Below are 22565 nucleotides of genomic sequence, written 5' to 3' on the forward strand. Positions count from 1 at the left end.
GTATAAATGATGAGGGAAGCGAGAGAGAAAAATAAAGAACAGTGCATAAGTTGATTCATAATTAGAGAACTGCAAGTTTCATCATTGCGCGAAACAATTTACTAATAAAAATTACTATTGTCAGATGATGAATTAATTTCTTAAGTACACGCATTTGTTGCAATTCACGACACAAAAATTATTGCAAATGAGATAATTTTTTTCAAATTTCGAAAAAGAATTGTGCACTTATGAGTAAGATATGTACAGTACATTGATAACTTGTAAAGTTTGCTCTAAATTTTCCATCTCTCGGATTTAACTAATTTAAAAAAGTAGTCTGACTCTCAGGGCGACTTAATAACAGCGGGCATATTAACTGAAGCTTTGTTCGACTGCGCTCCTCACTACACTAATTTTTGCGTCATAAATAACTACGACAACCTTTATAAAGTAAAAGATAAATTCAACAAAATTGATTAGAATATTGATTAATATCAGAGGATCGCATTGCGCTAAACAAAGGATCAGGATATCAGGATTCATACATTTTTCAGGATCAACATTCATGACCTGGAAGTGACTCATTGACTGTAATGATTGGTTATTCCAGTAACAATATGCGTGATCTTCAAAACACGTGGAGCACATCAATTAAAACCAAAGTTAACGGTGAACTTAGCTCGATTTTGCTTATGACCGAAAAAAGACCACAGTATTCAAGTGCAGAAATTAACACTACAACTAGAGGCTACCTTCATAAGTGATATAACAGCGTCGATTATCAACAGCGAAATGGGGGCTTAATGGTGAAATTAATAATGGTGAAATTGTTGTGAACGCTGTGACATCGTTTGCAATAAATAAGAAAGCAAATGTGAGTTAAGAGGCTGCCACGAGAATATCATCAGGTAACATCGCACTATGTACATACAAATAAATAAATAACATATGGCAACAAAACGCAACGGAATGTGTGGAAGGGTACTCGCTTGGCGTAGTTCCAGTATTATTAAATAATATCTAAAAAAAGTCAAACAGTCACAACGTAACTCATGAGTTTCAAAGTAATATAAATAGATTTAAATAGAATAATACTTTTAAAAGTAATAGAAACGTAATTGAAGGATGTAGTGTTGTTATACGAAGTATTACGGCACTGCTTGGCATTTCAGACAGCGATTGTGACGCTTACCTCTAATGGATGCTGAAGATTCGGTGTAGGAAGAGAAACAAACCAAGTACGGGAAAATAACTATCCCTGATGCAGTTGAATAACCTACTTCTAAGACGAGAAGTTTTGATTCATTTAGCTTTGTCCGTCAGTGTTGAAAGCAAATTTCAAATGCCAGTCTCAACACCAGATCGAATGGAAAGATCTATGCGAAAAATGAAATCCCGCTACTTTTCGGGTACAACAAATAGCGTTATTACTAAATTAAAATCACTCGCAGGACGGTTTTAAACTTCGACTTATTGTACAAACGTAAAATTCCGAAGCAGACGAGCCTTGGAAGTGTGACGATAAAAGTGTGATTGGAATTGCATACGCGCACTGACGATATAAGAAGTTGTACGTGGCGCATTACATAACCTTTAAAATGCAGACTTTATTTCACTGGCGTTCAAGTGCAGAACCAACCGAGAGAACCCAGAACATATGCGTAGAGTTTTATGCGTTGTGTCTCGCTAGAATAATACGTACTAATAGCTGCCTCTGAATGTTATAGTTTCAAGTGAAGAGGACAACAGCGTCCTTCATTAACAAGAGGTCACAATTCCTCGCGGAACATTCGCATAATTGCACACACAAGAGAAAATAACCTGAGTCGGTTGGCATGAGAATGGTTATTTTTACACATCGAGAGTCAAAAGATGCGAAACGAAAGAAGTTAGAATTCAATGATTACACTTTTACAAGCTGCCTTCTTAGCCTGCCACACGAGGTCTTGCTGGAGCAGCTCTTGTCTTTGCATCTTCAACTTAAAAGGGTCGACGTTGGCACCGATGCTCTGCATGCCGCGCGCCAGCTTGCCGGCTCCAGGAGCCAGGCTCTGGACACCTTTGGCGATCGCATTAAAAGGCGCGCCAAAGACGCCATTTTTCTGGAAGGCAGCAAGAGGAGAAACAGGATTGGAGTGAGCAATGGGTTGCCCCAAGAGCCCTTCAGATCTGCTAGCAGACAGATGCAGCTGCAGGCTTGCAGTCGAGCTTGCCCTGAACATGGAAGATGACGCCTCGGCCGCGGCCGTCGCTGCGGAAGAGCCGTCCCTTGGGTCGACCTCGTCCGAAGAATGCGAAAGTTTGCGTACGCGCTGCGACGTGAGCGGCGTCAGCTGGAACAGCGGCGAGACGGGGGGCAGGGAACACGGACCCGCCGAGGACTCCAAGCAAGAACTTACGAAAATCTCGGGGGTGAGGGATCGGTTAGGAGGAGCAAGAGGCGACAGCGGGGGAGTGAGGTAGTGGTGGTGAGCATTAGAGTGCAGGAATCCCTCGCTCATGCATCGGGTGAGCGGAGACGACGGCCGAGGGAAGGGTGAGGTCGCTGTGGCAGGGATGCTAAGGTGGGCCTGAGTTGTGACCGAGGACGCCAGCACACCGCAGCTCGCTAGGTGGGCTTCAGGAGACGCGTAGCCCACCGGGTCGTCATCGAGAGTGTACTCCACTGACACGACGGGCTTCTGCTGTGTAATTGAAGGTATCATCAAATATCATGAGAATGAAAGGTGAACTAATGGCTTAACCCTTTACCCCCTGGCATGACGAATTCGTCACACAGAAAAAACATCGGTTTTCCAACAATTTCACGTTTTCTGTCATTTTTTCGAAAAATTCACAGGAATAAAAAAAGTCTTAGATTTATTTTTCTTGGATTTATTTTTTACATATGTGTACCAAGTTTCAAAGTTATCTGTCGGTAAGTAACCGAAATAAAATTTCCAATTTCCAATGGCAATGTCCAATTTCTTATGGAAATTCTATTTCGGTTAATTACTGACAGATAACTTTGAAACTTGGTACACATATGTAAAAAACAAATCTAAGACTTTTTTGTTCGTGGGAATTTTTCCAAAAAAGTGAAAGAAAACGTGAAATTCTTAGAAAACTGACAAAAAGGGGGTACTGTAGAAATCTATCACCTCCTGTGATTTTTGAGATACAACATCGAGACGCATATCATTCGATGCGTAAGGACCATATCTATCGATTGGTTCTTGCTGTTTTTCAAAATTCTAGTTTTTGTGGGTGGGGTGGGCATTTTTCGAAAAAATTGGTTTCTCTCCCCCCCTTTTTGAATTTCCCCTCCCCTTTTTTCAAAATATTTTCAAAACTATAACGAAAATGAAAAAAAGCTTCGACCAATCTCTAGATCTTTTATTTGCGAATCGAACGGTGTATTACTCATTGCTGTAGCTTAAAAACTCTGGGAGGAGATAGGTTTGCAGTGACAATAAGTGTGAATGTTCAGTAGGGCGCGACAAAGTCCCGAGCCCCTCAAAATAGGCATTCAAGGTGACATAGATGCAAGACTAGACATTACTAGAGCCGAAATTCAGTCAAGGATGGTGGGAACGACTGCATGAGCACCATCCCACACGACAGCAGCCGGGTAACTAAAGAATAAATGTTAAAGAACTCCCCCACCCCTAACCCTTTCACGAACTGTCGTCAAGGCATAAATCAACGTACAGAGACGATTTTGGTACCGTTGGATAGGTCAGAATGTCAGCTTTGAAGTGAGACTTAAAACCGAAAAAGTGAATTTTACGATTTTCATCCCAAAAATTCAGGGCGTAAAGGGTTAACTAAACTGCAATAACTGCACAATGATATAGAACGATCTGGAGATTAACTAGAGCATTTTGCAATAAACAATTCATACCCAAAAGTGAACTAAACACCCAGCAGCGGGCAAATTCAGATGTTAATAACTGGGTCTGTAATGATAGTCAAAGTAAAAATACTAACACAATGCTTGTCTGAAGATAGAATAAAACCAGGCAATATTGAGGACATGTCCCAACAGACCATTTCTAGTTTGAAACAAATTTTTCAAATACCGCGAGATGCCTCGGCTCCAAAGGGTTGGTGAACTGGCAAAATTCACAATATGAGAAAAAATAATAGAGTCGGGAACAGAAACAGAAGATGTGTCGCGGGAAGCAGAGGAAACATTGCAAAGCGCAGTCGCATAGGGGTAAATTTTGGCGAGCGAGCCAAAGGTTCGCAAATTTTTCGTAGGTACAGACGTTCGTAGATATAGACGTCACCTGAACTGGCTAATTCGCAAGTACATGTAATTTTTAGCGTCACAGCTCAGACTCGACACTCTCCCGCAACCGCATACCGATCAGTATTGGCTCATCTTGAAAACGTCCAGAGATTAATAAAAAAATTAAAAAATTTGCTTTCTCTCAAGCCTACTCTTTTCTAAATATATTCACCGAGCTAACTGGACCGATTCATAAAATAAGTCCCATCTGACTACTTCTAATTCTAGCAGGACTCTTCGCCGAGGTTCTTACAAAAATCAAGCTATTTTGATGAAACTTCAGCTCAAAACATGCACTATCAGGGCGGCTATCAACCACGCATGGGAGACAACCGTCTGCAAATCTAATACGCTGCTGTGGTATGGCTATGAACTGCAAAGATGGTCGGAGGTCAGTATAATTATTACGATGTTTTATAACTTATATCGAAGCGCACAGCTCACGCCACTCCCCGCCCACCTGCTGATAGAAGGTCGAGGTCGGGGCAGAAGGCGGCCGAGGTTTCCTGAGGCTGTTGATGGGGTTGAGACGAGCCAGACCAGACGTCATGTTATTGAACGCTCTGCTCCCTGCAAGTATGGAACATTAAGCTTCTGTTGTCCGCAAATAACATATTGCTAATCACTTTCAAAAAATTAAAATTTAAAACCACCAATTTTCAAATTTGTATCTTGTTGAACACAACTATGACAATTCTCATAAAATGTATTTATAAGACAAACCTTTTATGAGAGCAATGCGCTATGAGAAATCAATTTCTCCGAGCACCATACAATGCAGGTAAAACCTGACTCCAAGCCAGCAACAACAATAACAGAAACTATCCAACATAGGCTGTTAAATCAGTAAATCTGATCATACCGGCAATCATTAAATAGGATCATACCGGCAATCATTAAATAGGATCATACCGGCAATCATTAAATAGGATCATACCGGCAATCATTAAATAGGATCATACCGGCAGTTTTGAAGGCTCCCTGAGAGGGCTTAGAGAGGGTGGCGAGGGGAGAGCTGAAGAGACTGAGTGGGTTGAGAGAGTGGGAGGAGCGGCCCTTGCTTCTCCTCTTCTCGAGACGGGGCAGCAAGACGAGCTTCACCTCGCAGCCTATGAGCTCCACGGCCACCTGGAAGGTGCTGCCTATCGCCTTCACTGACTCTGCACACAATAAGTCATAATCAAGAACTTACATTAAATAATTTCGGACAAAAATTGCTCTATTTCATAAAATGCGACGAAAAATACAACCGTCACAGATTGATTCTATTTGCTGTTCTGTTAGAGGTTCCAAGGTGTTCTACACATAGGGAGTCCTGAGCCAAGATTGACATGGGAGTAATCACATGCTTATTGAATGCGTGCAAGTACAATTCAGAGTTATTGAGATAGAAGTACAAAGGAACAACAGCTGAGAATACTTTACTCTTCCTTGATGCACTGACTACAATATAAGTAATAGAGCACATAAATGGCGCCATAGAATCAAACATTAAGTAATACAGCACATAAAAAGCGCCACAAATTCCAAACATTATCCTGCCATAGAGACTTTTGAAGCCGTCACCTGTCTAATTTAGAATCCATGACCTGCCTAAAGCAACGCAAGAACACAATCGTTACAAGGAACGCACCCACTCTCTCCTCCTCGGTGCGGATGGTGACGGCGATGTTATTGAAGAAGCGGATGTTCATGGAGCGCATCGTGTGGAAGTAGCCAGGCTGCTTGTCCTCTCGGTAGCACAGACGCAGGCAGTAGTGTACCCGCGACTGCTTGAACACGCTCGGACTGCACATGCAACGATCTTTCAATCACGACAATTGCCTTATTGCAAGTTTGGATAGCAGCTTCTCATCGTCGAGAAAATTTTAACTAGAATTGTGCAAGAAATAATAAGGCAAGATATTGATAATTAATAAGGCAAGATATATTCTGTTCTTAATAAGGCAAGATATTGATAAAAAGATTGTGGAAAATCTTGTGCGATGCTCAAATTTTAACATTAATTCGAAGTTAATCATAACTTGACAGCAAATGGTGACTTTCCATTACACACGTACGACAGCAAAAAGTCACATCACGACAGCTGAAAGTGCATTTATTCCAATTCCAGGAGAAGGATTCGTGTTTGAAGCGAAAAATTCAGCATGATACTGACAAGGAGCAGCAGTAACAACAACAACCCTCACAAAGAGCGGCAGTAACAACAACAACAACAACAACCCTCACAAGGAGCAGCAGTAACAACAACCCTCACAAAGTAGCAACGGTATCAACAACAACCCTCACAAGGAGCAGCAGTAACAACAACAACCCTCACAAGTAGCAACGGTATCAACAACAACCCTCACAAGGAGCAGCAGTAACAACAACAGTAACAACAACCCTCACAAAGTATAAGTTCCCAGTTCAATGGCGTCGAGGTCGATGAGAGAGACGCGCTGGTAGCCGGTGATGCGGTCGCTGGCCTCGTCGTACTGCGCTACGTAGTACGAGTCTCGCGTCAGCACCACGATCGTATCCATGTCCACTTGGTCAGGGTCGCCCGTGCTGGTCATAACAAAACAGACAATAAATACTAATCTTATTATAGTGATCAAAACCAATGTTAAATAAGAATTGTATTGTCCCACAGTTGAGGTTAACGTATTCAAGATGTCGAAGGGAAAAGGCATCATCAGAAGAATGTTACGGTAATAGTCAAAACAAGAATTAATTTTATGCCCTTGGTTAGATCATTCTGACCCAATTTGGTCCGGCAAAAAAGCGTATCTGCGCACCCCTTCAGTTTTCTGGGTAAGGAATGTAACTCCTTGAGGAAAAAACGTCTGCCACTCACTGTGGTCATTATCAATGAGTTACGCCTGCCACTCACTATGGGTCGGCATCGATAAGCCCCCAGGCGCCCAGGACGGTGTGGGCGTCAGGGACGAGCCAGGTCTGGGCATCGTCTATGACGCTCTTGACTTGCTGGGCGACAGCGTTGGCGTCCTCCTCCTCTAGGGGCGCCGCCCCGCCCCCGCGCTCCAGCTGCTCCAGCTCCGGCGCCACGGGGTTACCTGCGAGGCATGGGCGTCTCTGGTGGCTAGTTGTCGCGTCTCTGGTCGTTAAATGCCGCGTCTCTGGTCGCTAAATGCCGCGTCTTTGTCGCTAAATGTCACGTCTTTGGTCGCTAAATGCCGCGTCTCTGGTCGCTAAATGCCGCTTCTCTGATCGCTAAGTGCAGCGTCTCTGGTCGCTAAATGCCGTGTCTCTGGTGGCTATTTGCCGCGTCTCTGGTCGTTAAATACCGCGTCTCTGGTCACTAAATGCCGCGTCTCTGGTCGCTAAATGCAGCGTCTCTGGTCGCTAAATTTCGCGTCTCTGGTCGCTATTTGCCGCGTCTCTGGTCGCTAAATTTCGCGTATCTGGTCGCTAAACGTCGCGTCTCTGGTCGCTAAATTTCGCGTATCTGGTCGCTAAATGCCGCGTCTCTGGTCGCTAAATGCAGCCGCGTCTCTGGTCGCTATTCGCCGCGTCTCTGGTCGCTATTCGCCGCGTCTCTGGTCGCTATTCGCCGCGTCTCTGGTCGCTCTTTACCGCGTCTCAGGTCGCTATTTGCCGCTTGAACAATTGACAATGATTGTTTGACAAAAAGCAGTAAGATCAGTGTTGACAATCGCCGATGCGTGTCGTCATAAAGTGTGAAAGAAGTCATTATTCAAGTTCAAGAATAAATGGTCAGAAGAACAAGATCTGAAAAATAAAATGAATATATAATAATCCTAGCCTTTTTGTGTCAGAAAAGATAACAAATTTCAAAAGAATTTTAAAATAATTGTTTATATAGTACGCTCACGGCCGAATAAATTTGTGAAAAATTCAAGCAAGTTAAAACTTTATTTCTTAATTTGCAATCTTTACAAAGCTATAAATGATTTAATTAATCAGAAATATTGTCTGGGAGCGGCCAGTGCTATGGGTAGGAGGTTCACTAACCGAGCATGTGGTCGATGGTGGCTTGCCGGTACACGTCCTTGAAGCGGTTCATGTAGTACCTGTAGGCGACCAAGCCATTCACTATACTACGCGTACTCAAATATATTATCAAATCAACGTCAAATACAATAAGAGTACTAAATAAACTTTCTAGTTGGGACGGTGGCAAATTTCTGGCATCAGACGTTCACAAAGCCATAACAAGAGCCTGTATGATTATATATGAGTCGCAATTAAAACAGGATTTCAGCCACTTGGAAAATTGAAAACTAAACTCGTTACAATTATGCTGATAATAATAAAGACGCTCATCATAATCATTAACAATGAACAAAATGAAATAGAAATTGAAGAGCATAATGACAATGAAACAACACTCCAATTAAACTAAGACACCGTTCCCCTAAACGCACAATTATACCCGAGATTAAAATGAACTAAACACACAAATAACGTGCACAAGAAAATAGTGTGAACCCAAAAAATATTTCGGTCCATATCAACTCAGTCTCAGCAGATAAAAAAAATTAGACCATTACGTAAGTCATCAACACCGTTAGTTTGGTTATGTTAATCTTTCTCTTGAAGCCGTGGTTCCCAACTTTTGCTATGGATCACTTGTGGCACGCTATAGCACCTCTTAATTAGCTGGTACGTAAACACTTTCGGGGCTATGTGAATGATTTTGTTAGTAACTTCCTTATTCACAAAAAATGTTCCCTCGCAATAATAATTATCGACAGGAGATATTCTGGCCTTGAATTGTAACTGCCGCCTCACGCCTTCCACCTGGTCCCAGCGACCAACCGTCAAATTCGAGCAGTGAATCTCAGTGTGTATTGCCTTGCTTTGCAACAATAATTACAATACACAGTAAGAGAACACGTAAATATACACCCCTATTCTTATCACTTCTATATGTTAGCAGCAAACATGTAGCATTAGTTGGCGTAAGAAGCGGGCATTGGGTGCTAGTACCAATCAAATGCCCCAAGTGGTATCTACTTTACGGCGAGGAAGGTTGGGAACCACGGCTTCACACCACCATGTTTAGCACCTTAGTTCAGTAGGTAACCCATGGCGTTAGTTACACCCACACGAGGACCAGCCATTAAAGCAGTAGAAGTCTTCAAGTGCTTCAATACTATAGGATGATCGTTCAAGTGTTGAAGTGGACAATTAATTCTTCGGAGTTAATTATGCAAGTGATCTCTTCAGAAAATTAGTGAAACTCACAGCCGGTGCTAACGCCACAATAAAATCTACTCTTTCCCAGCTTTAATCTTCGATCACCATAAAGTTAGCGCCATGACAGACCCCTGTTGGCAGCGGAAATAATCAGTTACACAGCGATCCTTTCGTAAAGTTTGTAAATAGAAGCGTTAGTAACCGCAGCCCCATGGGAACGAGGAGCAGACCTGGAGGTTGACCCCAAGCCACTCCAGAGATCGTCAACGTTCCACGTGTAGGGATTGCTGGACGGTGTGTCAGGAGGCACCCCCAACACGATATCTATGGCAGTCTGTCGGCAGCTGTCCGACAATGAGGACTGTAGGTACCTGCGCTCGTTCCCAATACAAAATGCTGACTGAACGCTGGTCGGTTTGTGGTGATTTATTCCCAATACTGACCAAATTTACAACGTTCACAAGAGTTCTCTTGACCACTACTTCAAAGACAAATAATTGCGTTCATATAGTTACGAAATTTTGATGTTTAGCGTGTTTCTTTCTCATCAAAACTGAAAAAACAAACGGTGCAGGTAAACATGCGAAGGCATTCTTTCCTCGTGCGGGCGCAATGCACTCAAGCATACAAATCTCAAAAATGCCGAATTTTTTCGTCTTTTTATTTTATATTCTAAAAGAAACCTCTGTTTAAAAGAGTAAAGTAACAAGAATGAACTAAGAACTAAACAAAAAAAAGAGACTAAAGTAACAAGAATGAACTAAGAACTTCCACACATCTACAAGGAACGCTCAACGCTAAGCCACCCGAGCTCTCATTCCCAAGGCATATTAATGTCCTCATGTTTACCTGTTCGCGGAGTTCATGCCGTCCTTCATCAAACTGGAAAACTTCCGTTCGCCAGTTCGAGTAAAATCCCCCTAGACAAAAAGTTTTGAATTACCAAAGCTTTATAATATGAGTGGAGAGAAAAACTATTCTTGTATAAACGCTCAGATCAAGACATCTCACGCTACATATTTCCTTATATTTTAATATACCTAGCGGTGCTAATCTGATTTCGGATACAAAACATAAAATACATCACATTTTTTTAACATTTATTAAAAATAAATAGTATGCCAAGAAGAGCCTTCCTAGCCGCTGCCAGTCCTCATACAGGCTGGGTCGTTTTCATTGGTTTAGGGGATCCCGACAACTTGCTCCTTAATTCGTGTCAATCTATTAACGTTAACACTAAATATGTCAGCTTCGTGTATCAGTTTATTCAGTTACTATTAATAAAAATAACGCCAATGCTCATTGAATTTGTACATGCATCATTTATTCACGTCGACTTCTTTTACTACCTACTTCTAAATTGATCGGTATAACAAAACCACAAATTTCACATACAAAAAATGTAAAGCAACTAAGCCCGAGCTGGGCCGGCCAGCGCGTATGACTAACACGGCTTTTGACATACATGCACATGAACTACCGTGACTTGCCGAAAGGCGTTCATCTCTCATTAGGTACATAGGAGCGAAAGATGCCGACGACCAAATGCCTTATTTGACTGTCCAACCGCCGGCCATGCATCAGCCTCCTGAAAATCAACCTTAGCTTTCAGCCAGCGTAGCCCCAGTAATCTGGCTGAAGTGACTGCAACATCGAAGGACAGCAGCTCAGACTAGGATTGAGCAAGCGTGGCAGCGTGGTGCTGCTACCGCCGCTCACGGTCGGTAGAGCACGCCGAGGAAATGATACGAGTTGGTGTAGCCGACGCAGGCCTGCATAGGGTGTGTTGCAGGAGCTAATCTGGAGGGCGTGGGTACCGGCCTATTACCTACTGAAGGTACGCGGTGTGTACTGAAGGTGCATAGATGGTTCTCACCTTGAGGGCGTGGGTGCCGGCGTACTGCCTGCTGAGGGTGCGCGGTGTGTACTGAAGGTGCGTAGATGGTTCTCACCTTGAGGGCGTGGGTGCCGGCGTACTGCCTGCTGAGGGTGTCGCCGTTGTTGGCCCACATGGCGTTAAGAGCAGCGCGGCAGAGGGCGGGCAGAGGCTGGTCAGGGGCCAGGAGGCCGAGCTTCACGAACTGACCTTCCAGAACCGTGCGCGCGATCGCCGTCTGAGGGTATGAAAAAAACGCGTGTCACTGTTAGCGGTGATGCATGATGGGTATATATATCGAAATTCTCATGAAATATGATATAAGTTCTAAGTACCAGAGTTCAATGTTTTATACAGAGACACACATTTCAGATTTCACATTTCAAACAATATCGAGGCAAACTTTGAAACGTGAAGTTCTGCAATGAGCAAGCGTTCATTACAACAAGTCGATAATCGTTGCAAACCTGCACGACATTGGTTCTGTCCAGACAGTCGATGCAGTTGACGCGGAAGACAGCTTTTTGTTGACAGATGAGGCCTTGTTTGTCGACCCAGCAGTAGCCAGCTGATTGCAGCACAGGCGCCAGCTCATCCAGCAGCACACACACGTTCTCGTAGCGCAATCCACGGCTGACACAACAGACGGAAAAATAATAACGACATATCGAAAAGTGGGCTATGGTCTGTGGACTATTTGGCAAATTAAAAATCATATTTCGACACGTCTCAATTTCAAAGTAAAAATATAAACTATGAAGGCAGAACGTAATCATCATGGGCTGAAGCATCGCAGAATGAAAGCTAAAATTATTCATAACTTCCTTCTATGATATAAAAACAAATATTCATTTAAAATTAAATTGCATCGTATTGAGTAAATTTATTCATACTGGTACACTCACTGAAATCGGAGTAACAGAAGAAGCTGAGAAGTTCACTGACCAGTACTCGTGGAAGTCGAAGGTAACGTAAGTGATGCTGGGGGAGTTAAGTTTAAGGATGTGGTCGAGGTAAGCATCAGCAATAACTTTCTCCCGCCCCGCCTGCTCGACGAGACTCACGCACACCAGCCGCTCGTAGCGCGACAATTCGCCGCTCATGTGCCGACCAAACGCCGCCTGTGTCTCCTCAGCACCTGAGGGCAACACCTTACATACTTGAGCATGGTTATGCAGGTAATTATAGCTACTGTAGTAAGGTAATAGTTCAGCAAGGCAGGAAAATTTATATCAAGGAAGATTTATATCAAGCAATGCTACTGCAGGAAGATTTATATCAAGCAATGCAGTAATATAGCTGTGCTATGTGGAGGGGTAATAGTTCAGTAAATAGTTCATCCCTAACGGAAGTTGCGGAGTCACGGCTTGAAAGCCACTTGCGCCACGAGGGCGGTAAAGGGTCTCAGCAGATCTAAGAACCATCAACTACTTCTAACGACAGTATTTTGAGTCTTTCTTAACAAGCTTTCCACGCTTTATTAAATCCAGGAATTTATTCTAGTCAAAATGAAGATAACTACTGGATGAAGCAGAAGCAAAGCTGCTAACCAAACTAAGCATGACTTCAAGGATGCAGTTGGTATGCATTTTCATGATCGCGAGTGATATTGTGACGAAGATGAAACCGACACAGTCTTTACTTTTTGAACACATGCAATAAAATCAAGCTAAAAATACATTCCTTAAATTGACATTGTGAACGATGAACTTCGTTCACTATTAGCCGTGTTCATTTTATCTCGTGGGCATACCGAAAGCCACATCTAGCGTAGCCGCCTTGGTAACATTTATGTCGGACCTTACTCGGGCGATAGCGACGTAGTGCAAGGTCAGGTCTGAGCGGCTGTGAGTCAGGTAGTTAGTCGTGTCCCGCCCGCCCTGCAGTGAGGTTCTAACCTGAACTCACCTCGCTCCGTTGCTAAGTTAGCGATTTTGTGCTCCAACGCTAGTTCTTGTGTGGCTGTGCTCTATATGCTCCATCAAGCAGTGTAATGTCTATCGTGCTTGTTCTGTCATTTTTTAAACGTATCCCTTTCAAGTGCTTTGCTGAAATAAAACTAAGTTTTACCGTGTTAACCGAAGTTTCAATGAACGGAATCCTAGTGCAATAAAGTGCAATTTAAGTAGTAGCAGAGTCCTTAAATTTTTTAAATGATAGTTTCCGGCGTTTGGCCATAAGTGCTCTGATCATTCTGACAAGCTTAAGGGTTGCGGCAGGCGTCCGGTGATAACATTAAATCACTATAATTAAATAATCATATTAACAATGCAGTGCAACGAATCTAAACTGAAGATAAAAAGCCACCCACCTTTGTCGAGGCGTGGCGGAGGGCGATATTTGTAGCCTGGTTGACTCCAGAATACGGGTACTGAGCCTCGCACCTGTGAAGGAATAATCTCCATTGAAATATAAAACACACGGTAATCCTGGCTCAAAGTCTCAAAAGTGTTCAAATATGACCGAATCAAATGAACGGCGATTAAGTTTGAAATTTTTTTTCATCCCATTCGGCAGCATTACCAGTTGAAATGTATGCCAAATCTTTTTAGAACCTCACTCATCCCATGCGATAAGTTTTACATGCTTCATAAAATTGTGATTTAAACAAATAAAGATAAGATATTGGAATGGCATTAAAGTGAGATAAGTAAAGATTATTTGAATTGATACTCAATAACTCTTAAATAGAGAGATCATTGTTATGAAGCAGTGACCTGGACGAAGGCGACGACGTGTTTGTTGAGCGCGACGATCTGCTCGGTCTCGACGTAGTTAGCGACGTGTCCCTCATCGTCTACGCCGCGACGCCTGTAGCGCGTGCCCGCGCGGTGACGACTGCGGCGCGAGATCACGCACATGCTGTAGTAGTCGCCCGGCTGCTCGGCCGTGTTAATTATAGTTTACAATTATAATTATGAAAAAATGAATAATTCAAGGTGATTACTATAAGATTATTGTAGAGGCTGCGGCGCGAGATCACGCACATGCTGTAGTAGTCGCCGGGCTGCTCGGCCGTGTTAATTATTGTTTACAATTATAATTATGAAAAAATGAATAATTCAAGGTGATTATTGTAAGATTATTGTAGAGGCTACGGCGCGAGATCACGCACATGCTGTAGTAGTCGCCCGGCTGCTCGGTACAGCGGTTTATTGTTTATTAAAATAAAACGGTGTAAATTATTGATTATAATTATAATAAAATGAATAATTCAAGGTGATTATTATAAGATTATTGTAGAGGCTGCAGGCACACGCTGTAGTAGTCGCCGGGCTGCGCGGCACAGCGGTGTTAATTATTGTTTATAATTATTATAATAAAATGAATAATTCAAGGTGATGATTATACTAACGAAAGTTTCATCAGTTGAAAGAAAGTTCCATTTCGTTAGCGTGATTCATTTCTAAAGGTAACTCTAATGTTCCCGTTAGTATGATTGTTTGAAAGGGCAAAAAAAACTACCGAGAGATCGCTATTGTTACACTGAATATTTACACATGATCAGGACTAACTAATGGTCTTGATCATGTGGCATCAGGACGTCATTATATCCTCCACATTTCGGCTTAGCATGCAGCATATTAGTAACTTTAAATATTCAAATAATTTCAACAAAATAACCTCACATTATAGGCTCATTGATGACATCAGAGGTCTATGATATATCATTGATGACATCAGAGGTCTATGATATACCATTGATGACATCAGAGGTCCATGATATACCATTGATGACATCAGAGGTCTATGATATACCATTACTGACCTGAGCGTTGGTGGTCTCAGTGTTAGTGTCGGGCGTGTCCATGGGCACAGCTTCTATCTGCACGAAGCCCTGGATGACAGGCACCACCCACACGTCCGACGCGCCTGGCTGCACGCCCCATACTAACTCAATACCATCATACACGTTATATCTTATTTATTAGCACAATTGTCTCACTACTTTTAAAATGGAGGCCAAACAAGACCAATCACTGATCGTATAAGATACACATGCCATATAAATTGTATAAGAACTTAGGTAGTCCGCGTTTATCGAGCGCAAGTCTGACCAAGTCCTATGTTACAAACTAAAATAAACCTCACGGTTTACGAAGAATTTTAAAATGCAGACACTCACGGTATCTGTGATGTAACCATCATGAAGCAGTTCCAGCACCACACTCACAGTATCAGCGATGAAGTCCTTCATCATGAAGCAGTTCCAGCACCACACTCACGGTATCAGCGATGAAGTCCTTCATCATGAAGCAGTTCCAGCACCACACTCACGGCATCAGCGATGAAGTCCTTCATCATGAAGCAGTTCCAGCACCACACTCACGGTATCAGCGATGAAGTCTTTCATCATGAAGCGGTTCCAGAAGAACCTGTCGTCCGCGCGCCGACAGAGCGGGTCGCTGGCTCTGTACTGGGCGCTGTTCTGACGCTGCACGGAGCTTGTGAGGTCGGCACCGTCGTGGCAGAAGTAGAAGGACTCGCCGCACTCAGACTCGTTGAACATCTTCAGCAGCTCGTCCAGGATACGGCGCTCGTAGCGCTCCCTGTCCTCCCGACGTAGTCGGCTCTGCACCACAGATACGTCGATCATGTACAGGAACATTCGTACAGGGTGATTCTTGGAAGATTTTTGACAGTCTGATCATATTACGGAGGATCTTTCAAATTCATAATGAAATCTCATGTAACAATGAGAAGTATAAGAACATAAAAACATGAATGATTGAATTTAGAATCGTCGATCAAGCTCGGTTAGTTAAAAAAATCATATGAGGGCTATAAAATACATACTTTAGAACATCTAATACCTAGAAAAGTATCCAGAACAAAAGAACATCAATGAGGATGAGAGGAATCGACTTAATAATATATAGACCTGTCCGGTGGCGTTAGCTGCCACGCTGGCGGTGGCAGAGCGCAGTGAAGACGTCACACTGCGCAGGGTGCCGAATGTCTTGGACAAACCAGCCCGGGGGTCTGGGATGCCGCGCCGCTCCTGGCTGAAAGTATAGCAATCAAACAATAAAATGTATAGGCTGTTTGCAGCACCAAAACATTCTCCAACTCAAAGTTATTTTGTCTTTGATAACTTTTAATCAATTTTTATGAGAAAATCTCTTTTTATTCTGTCTTTGATAACTTTTATTCAATTTTCATGAGAAAATATTTTTTCCAGGTCACAACCAAGATTCTGAGTATTCACAAGCATCAAAATGATACAGAATGATGATATTTTCCAGATGAAACTGAGGTGACATGAGATGAAATGAAGACTAAAGAAATGCACATTAGGAATAGATCCAATGCATAATATAAAAAGCATGCAAGCAGTTCTTGGACAATAAACTAAAATATACCAACAAAAATGCATGGCGCTAATACATGAGCTACTCACCCAGAGTTTTGTGTGTTCTGGTGCTTCTGGCAGGGGTGGAACCCCAGCATGGCATGGGTACTGGCATCCAGAGGCAGGGTGCTGAGTGGCAGGAAGCACACCCTTCTGATGCCGTACACCCGGCATCCCACACCTCCGCCTCCATACACTGGAGAGCCAACTTCCCGAACTCCAGTTACTAGGGCTAAGCGTGGTGGCAGGTCTGTTGTCAAATAGAACATGAGGCATGATCAATCATGGCGCTAAGTTTACTTTACTTAGTTACGGTATACTTACTTTACATAGTTTACTTTACTTAGTTACTTACTTTACATAGTTTTCTTTACTTAGTTTACTTTACTTTACTTACAACCTCCCGAACTCCAGTCACTAGGGCTAAGCGAGGTGGCAGGTCTGTTGTCAAATAGAAGATCAGGCATGATGGCAATCTCTTTGGAAGCAAACAATTTGATCAATTACTGAACAAACTAAAGCATAGTAACAACCTTCATATGTATCTATGGCACACCTTCCATCGGCCCAGATAGCCAGACTTGTCTTCTTTCAATAAAATGATTATTTTTGCAATCACCTGAATGAATTTGCAGTTTTCCCAGCATGGTATGGACCACCCCAAGACACACTGGATTTTCAGCAGAAGCAAGATCCCAACCTGAAATAAATTGAAATAAAAACCATGCCAATCTCATAACCATATAAGAGCAGTGTCATAAGAGCAGTAGTGGTAGTTTTTGAATCTTATAATTTAAACAATAGATATTTTACACACTATGACACTGCCAAAGCAGCCACCACAGGGCACAACCATTGATTTATATGCATATACCTATCTACTTAGTTTCAATGCAGTAAAATTCAATAATCTTAATTCAATTCATTAGGATTAAGTAAAATTATAATCTTAAATAGTTTATGTACATATTTATGCAAGTTAAATAATTTAAATAATTATATTTAGACTTTGCATATAGCATAATAGTTCAAATCAAAAGCTATATTAGTTAGAATCACAAATTACATGATGCTTTGTTTACATTTTGGAACATTAGACAAAATACCATGGAAAGGATAATGCAAGTTTATGAAAATTTTGCTATGCCCATTGTTTTGGACCCAATGTACAATAGGCCATGCAGTTTGTGCAGGACTATCTCAATCTGATGGCACTTGATTAGTACACTGAACTGTGCAGAGCAAGTGGCCAGGTCACTAGTATAAATATGTGCATAGCCAAGGATATGATTGCACTGATTGCAGCAACTCACATTGAATGTACCTGAGGTCACTAATACAGATACTATTGCATAGTCACATGGCACAAGGATATGTTTGAGCGTAAACTGCATAGGTATATGTTCAACACCTGCTACTGCCAACAGCTGTAGTTTGCAATGACATCATTATATCCTCCTACATTTTGGCTTAGCATGCAGCATATTAGGAACTTTAAATATGTACAATGCTTGCTGATGCCAATAGCACCGGCACCTGCAGTGGTGCAATGACGGAACTCTACCTTCTAAATGTGTACCTATGAATGTACCTATGCCATTTGTACATACATTTACTGCCTGTGACAGCGGTAGCGACTGCAGCTTTGCAATGATGTGATTGTATCTTTGTGCCTTGCAGCTATGCACATAACGTATGACCATTGCTGTTTTCAATTCAATATTTTACTGATTCTCATTCTAGTGCATGTACCATCCCTAGACCCAACTAAAGCCCTCACCTTCCTGTATGCCATTTCAATGTAAATACCACTTGTCACCTTTATTTTTAGTTCAACTGGTTGGACTGGTCTTGTGTTTGTTTTCCTGCTATTAGAGTTGTCTTGTTAGTTGTCTTTGCTGGATGAATGACAAAAGCCAAAACTATACTGGCCTTACTGGGCCTTTAGAAGACGAGTGTGAGAAGACCCCTAACACTGGGTGCTGCAATCCACTCAGCACAAATTGATCAGATTGAGAGTCCTGCACACACTACACAATCCATTGGTTTTGAGAAGCCTATTTTGAGCAGGAAAATTCTATGAAACCCCACATTTTCCTTGAGTGTCCATTGTCCAAAGTGCAAAGGGTGGGTAGATATTTTGAGATCTTATCAATATATCAACAGCAAAAATTAGGTATATCTTATGAAGACCTTGCAATACATATTTTTTAATCAACTATCTACATGTATTTTAGGCAAGAAATCTTGAAGCCTTCAAGTTGACAGTTTAGGCAGTTCTGGCAACAAAACCTCAATAATACTGACAACAATTTAGGCCTAAAATCCCAATCTTGGCAATGCAGTTACCAAACTCTGCTTAGTGGCTAAGTCTGGTACTTGGTTAGAATTTCCCTACTTATTACTGAAATTTGCAGCTTGAGAGAGACTAATTTTCAATAAATTTGGAATCTTGTAACCAAATTGTGCACTTTCCATAACAATAAGTAAGTAAGACAAGAGGTAATTCATCCAGCAGGAATCTTGCAACTCCAAATATGGAAGGAAAGTTCAAAAGGTTCTGCCCATCTTCCACATTTTTGTTTCATATTAAATGGGATTCAATTCATTCAAATGTCAATAAACCACAGCTTTTGTATTTGCTCTACTTTCCATTAAACAAAAGCCTATTCTAAATGCTGTATACAGTTCATATCTGCTCAAAATTTCAAATAGATATGTTTGTCTGCTGAATGCTCATGCTTACCTCATTCTTATTTGTTTTCATTGTAATCATTTGACAATTTATGTTTTTAATACCTTCAATGTGAATTTAATTTTGATAATTGATTGTACTTGTGTTTCAGGCTTATGAACTGCTGATGGAGGTGAACTCTGTAATGGTTTCTTGCATAAGAAATGGTTAATTTTTCACTATTTTTTTTTGCTTCTAAATTCTTGATAAACTTGTGATTTGAGCAGTCAATTGATCTTAATTCAGATATGGCAGTTTGGCAGGTAGAGGGACATTTATTTAAAGAGAAATCTTTTAGCAAGATCTTCTACAGACCTTCAGAAATTTGTATGCTGTGTGACCAATATATTTAAACCAATATCTTATGTTATGTATATCCTTTACTAATAAAATCAATTCCTTTTTTTTTTTTGTTGGAATGGTGAATGTGTGAGGCCTTTTTAAAAAAAAAAAAAAAAATAATAATAATATCTTATGTTTAATAATGCTGCTATGATGTTATCCAAGATACTTTGCTGGTCTACTTATAGGACTAAACATTGAACTTGAGGAATAGTCTAAAAAACTCACTGCTTTGCCACTATCTCAGAGTGTGGCAGTAATATTTGTATATATCACTATATGACATGACCATCCATTTTCTGGAATTCCACAATGACAATGGGCCTCACAAAACTTTAAAATCTTAGTAATTAGCAAATGAGAATGACTATATAAAATAATATTTATAAAATTCCACTTGAGGCAGCTATGATTCCTTGGGGGCTTGGACTGTGGACATGGTTATTGCATAGCAAAGCCTAACGAGTTTCTACGCCGACTACATTTCCGTACTAACGGTAGGCGTAAGGCACGTAGGTTCACTAGCACTAGGACTGTCTAGGGAACTAGGACTAGGTTGGAAATGCAATACTCACATGTTTTGTACTCATGATTGCCATTCCTTCGATCAAACCATAAAGAATGTTGCCCCTTATTTAAAATGTAGTAATCATTAGTGCGCAAAACTTCCATTGAAATTTAAGAGTACAGTTGCGTATGTCGCATAAGTGAACACTGAGCGGCTCAGCGGCATAACACGCAAACGTTCACTAATCGTGGGTGTAGTGTAGTTACCGTAGTAAACAAGAGGAGTGTCGAAGGACTGTGGTCACATCAGACTTTTGGTGTTTTTACTGTTGTCAGCTGGAACTAGATAAGGATACAATGACGATGAACGGATTCTCGAAAAATATTTATTTGCGACAGGATAAATATCAAAGTTTCACGTTTGACATTATAAATTGCACTTCATGCGCCTCAAAATCTATGTAAAGAATTGACAAGATATATGTAGGCAAGATGGCCCCGTGGTAAATTTCAGAGTACCAGCTCTATGCTCTATGCGCCAGTTTCTGGTCAGAATCGGCAAGGAGGCCGGGTGGTTCAGCACCATGGTTAAACCATGGTTAAGCACAGCAGAATTGTAGCAGTGAGTTGCGAGTTCGAAACCGCAAAATGCTGTGAATATTCTGCTGTTTTATGAATCGGCGACAGGCCTACGGCCTAATAAACGCTGAAACCCCTATTATATTATATATATTATTAAATATATCATAAATAATAACAATTAAAATGTTCGTCCGACACCAAGATATTGTTTAAGCGACTTCATAATGAGTACAATTGTCCATAACCAATCGTAACCAGTTAAACCGAGCTTTTTTTGAGTCGTAGCCGTGCGCCGTCAATTCAACTATTAACTAAGCCCTGGAGCAAAGGCATAACTCTTGAATGCAACAACTACAATCAGCCTTTAATTTAGACCAGTGACACATAGCTGAAGCATCCGCTGGATGTTCAATATTATTACGCAAATTTTTTGTTAAGGAATTTTGTTGAGCGTCTAGGGGACCTTAACGATTTGTGTAATATGTTGCGTGATATTCAGAATATTTAAAATATATTGCGCAAAATAGAAGTATAGTGCCATCTATGGGACTATATTATGCAATATCCGTTCAGTTCGGCGTTCCTAGAGGTCATTCCTTGCAATAGTTTTGATCGCTAGTCTTTACCATGGCGAGCTACGGAAACTTCTTCTAGACTTTTTTGAGCTTCATATTGGTGTGGAGTGTCTTCTAGCTTTATAGTGCGTTAAACGCATATATTATATTAATCTTACGAAAAACAGGAGCAGTACCCCTTTCTGCAACTCCAAGTTCGCTTGTGTTTGAGTAGTCGAAGCCCTTCAAGTTTTGATACCTGCCATCATACCTCTCCTACTAGCAACCTAATTTTGGCAAATCGGTCATTCCTACCATTTTTGACAGAGTTCTTACGTACATGTGTGTGCCATGCATAAATAACTTCAACTCTTACTTTCGAGGAGCAACATGGACTAGTTTCCAAGACTCCACCAACATTGAACAACAAAATGCTGGCGCCTGTCCGGCCAGTCATGCATTTACTGACTGTTGCCGGACAGCGCATGTGCAACTTCACGTCACGTCGCTTCACGTGTTTGCTGCTCCGCAGCATTCTTGCTCGCCACACTCTTGCGCCGTCCCGTGACATTTCTAACACAACCACTGGCTCCCAGCACCGCACGTGACACGTCTACTGGCTCTCGTCACCACAAGTGATACGTCCATTGGCCTCGTCACCTCGAGAAACGCATTTGCTACCTCATGCGCTCATGTTCGGCTCGGTTTTGTCGCCCAGTCACTCGATCTCACGACCCCTCGCTTCGTACCTGGTAGCAGCCGCCGTGCGAGAATACGCGCCCCTGCCTTCTCGCTCGTCTTGTGATCGTCACCCTTCTTGCAGCCTGACTTGCAGGTGACGTAGGCTTGAGATGGCTTGGCACCAAATAGGCTGATCAAAATATTTAGACAAGCTTCTTACATCCCCTCTATTTATCACAATCTGTTCTTTGAATTTTAAGTACAGGCGCCGATACTGTGATATTCTTTTATTTGATCAAAAATTTGAATATAAATTTGTTGCTCCAATTCTCCTGGTCCTGATCAGCTTTTCTTAAAATGAAGTTGAAAGCTAAGATGTGGTCGGTAATAAGCCTCCACACAGATACAGCTAAAGTTGGGTTTCTGAATTATTCTATTTTGTTGAGGCAATAATTTCATTTGTTGGTTATGTTTTTTTTTTCTGATGAAGTATACGCGCAACCTATAAGAGCACA

At 41.7% G+C, this 22565-nt stretch overlaps 1 protein-coding gene across 1 annotated transcript; it reads right to left on the bottom strand.

The window, feature by feature from the left end:
* Window positions 1–1469: 1469 nt before the first annotated feature.
* Window positions 1470–20499, bottom strand: LOC108672685 (phosphatidylinositide phosphatase SAC2). Its single transcript, XM_047879647.1, has 20 exons — window positions 20302–20499; window positions 17270–17350; window positions 16699–16900; window positions 16180–16303; window positions 15628–15870; window positions 15067–15174; window positions 14015–14179; window positions 13609–13681; window positions 12243–12435; window positions 11765–11930; window positions 11374–11535; window positions 10271–10341; window positions 9652–9792; window positions 8234–8292; window positions 7131–7314; window positions 6647–6805; window positions 5889–6043; window positions 5218–5415; window positions 4716–4825; window positions 1470–2666 (listed from the first exon to the last, which is right to left on the bottom strand). Exons 1-20 carry the CDS (start codon window positions 20396–20398, stop codon window positions 1872–1874), a joined length of 3486 nt encoding a protein of 1161 aa, XP_047735603.1. The 5' UTR covers window positions 20399–20499; the 3' UTR covers window positions 1470–1871.
* Between the last annotated feature and the right edge of the window lie 2066 nt (window positions 20500–22565).

This window comes from Hyalella azteca, unplaced genomic scaffold (genome assembly GCF_000764305.2).
Source record: "Hyalella azteca isolate HAZT.00-mixed unplaced genomic scaffold, Hazt_2.0.2 contig3531, whole genome shotgun sequence".
In the NCBI taxonomy this organism is placed as follows: Eukaryota; Metazoa; Arthropoda; class Malacostraca; order Amphipoda; family Hyalellidae; genus Hyalella; species Hyalella azteca.

Coding starts and splice junctions, on each gene's coding strand:
- LOC108672685 (XM_047879647.1), bottom strand. CDS start 20,398: ATGGAAGTTTTGCGCACTAATGATTACTACATTTTAAATAAGGGGCAA. Junction 13,682..14,014: donor ACGTCGTCGCCTTCGTCCAG/GTCACTGCTTCA, acceptor ATTCCTTCACAG/GTGCGAGGCTCAGTACCCGT. Junction 9,793..10,270: donor GGCATGAACTCCGCGAACAG/GTAAACATGAGG, acceptor GAACGAGCGCAG/GTACCTACAGTCCTCATTGT.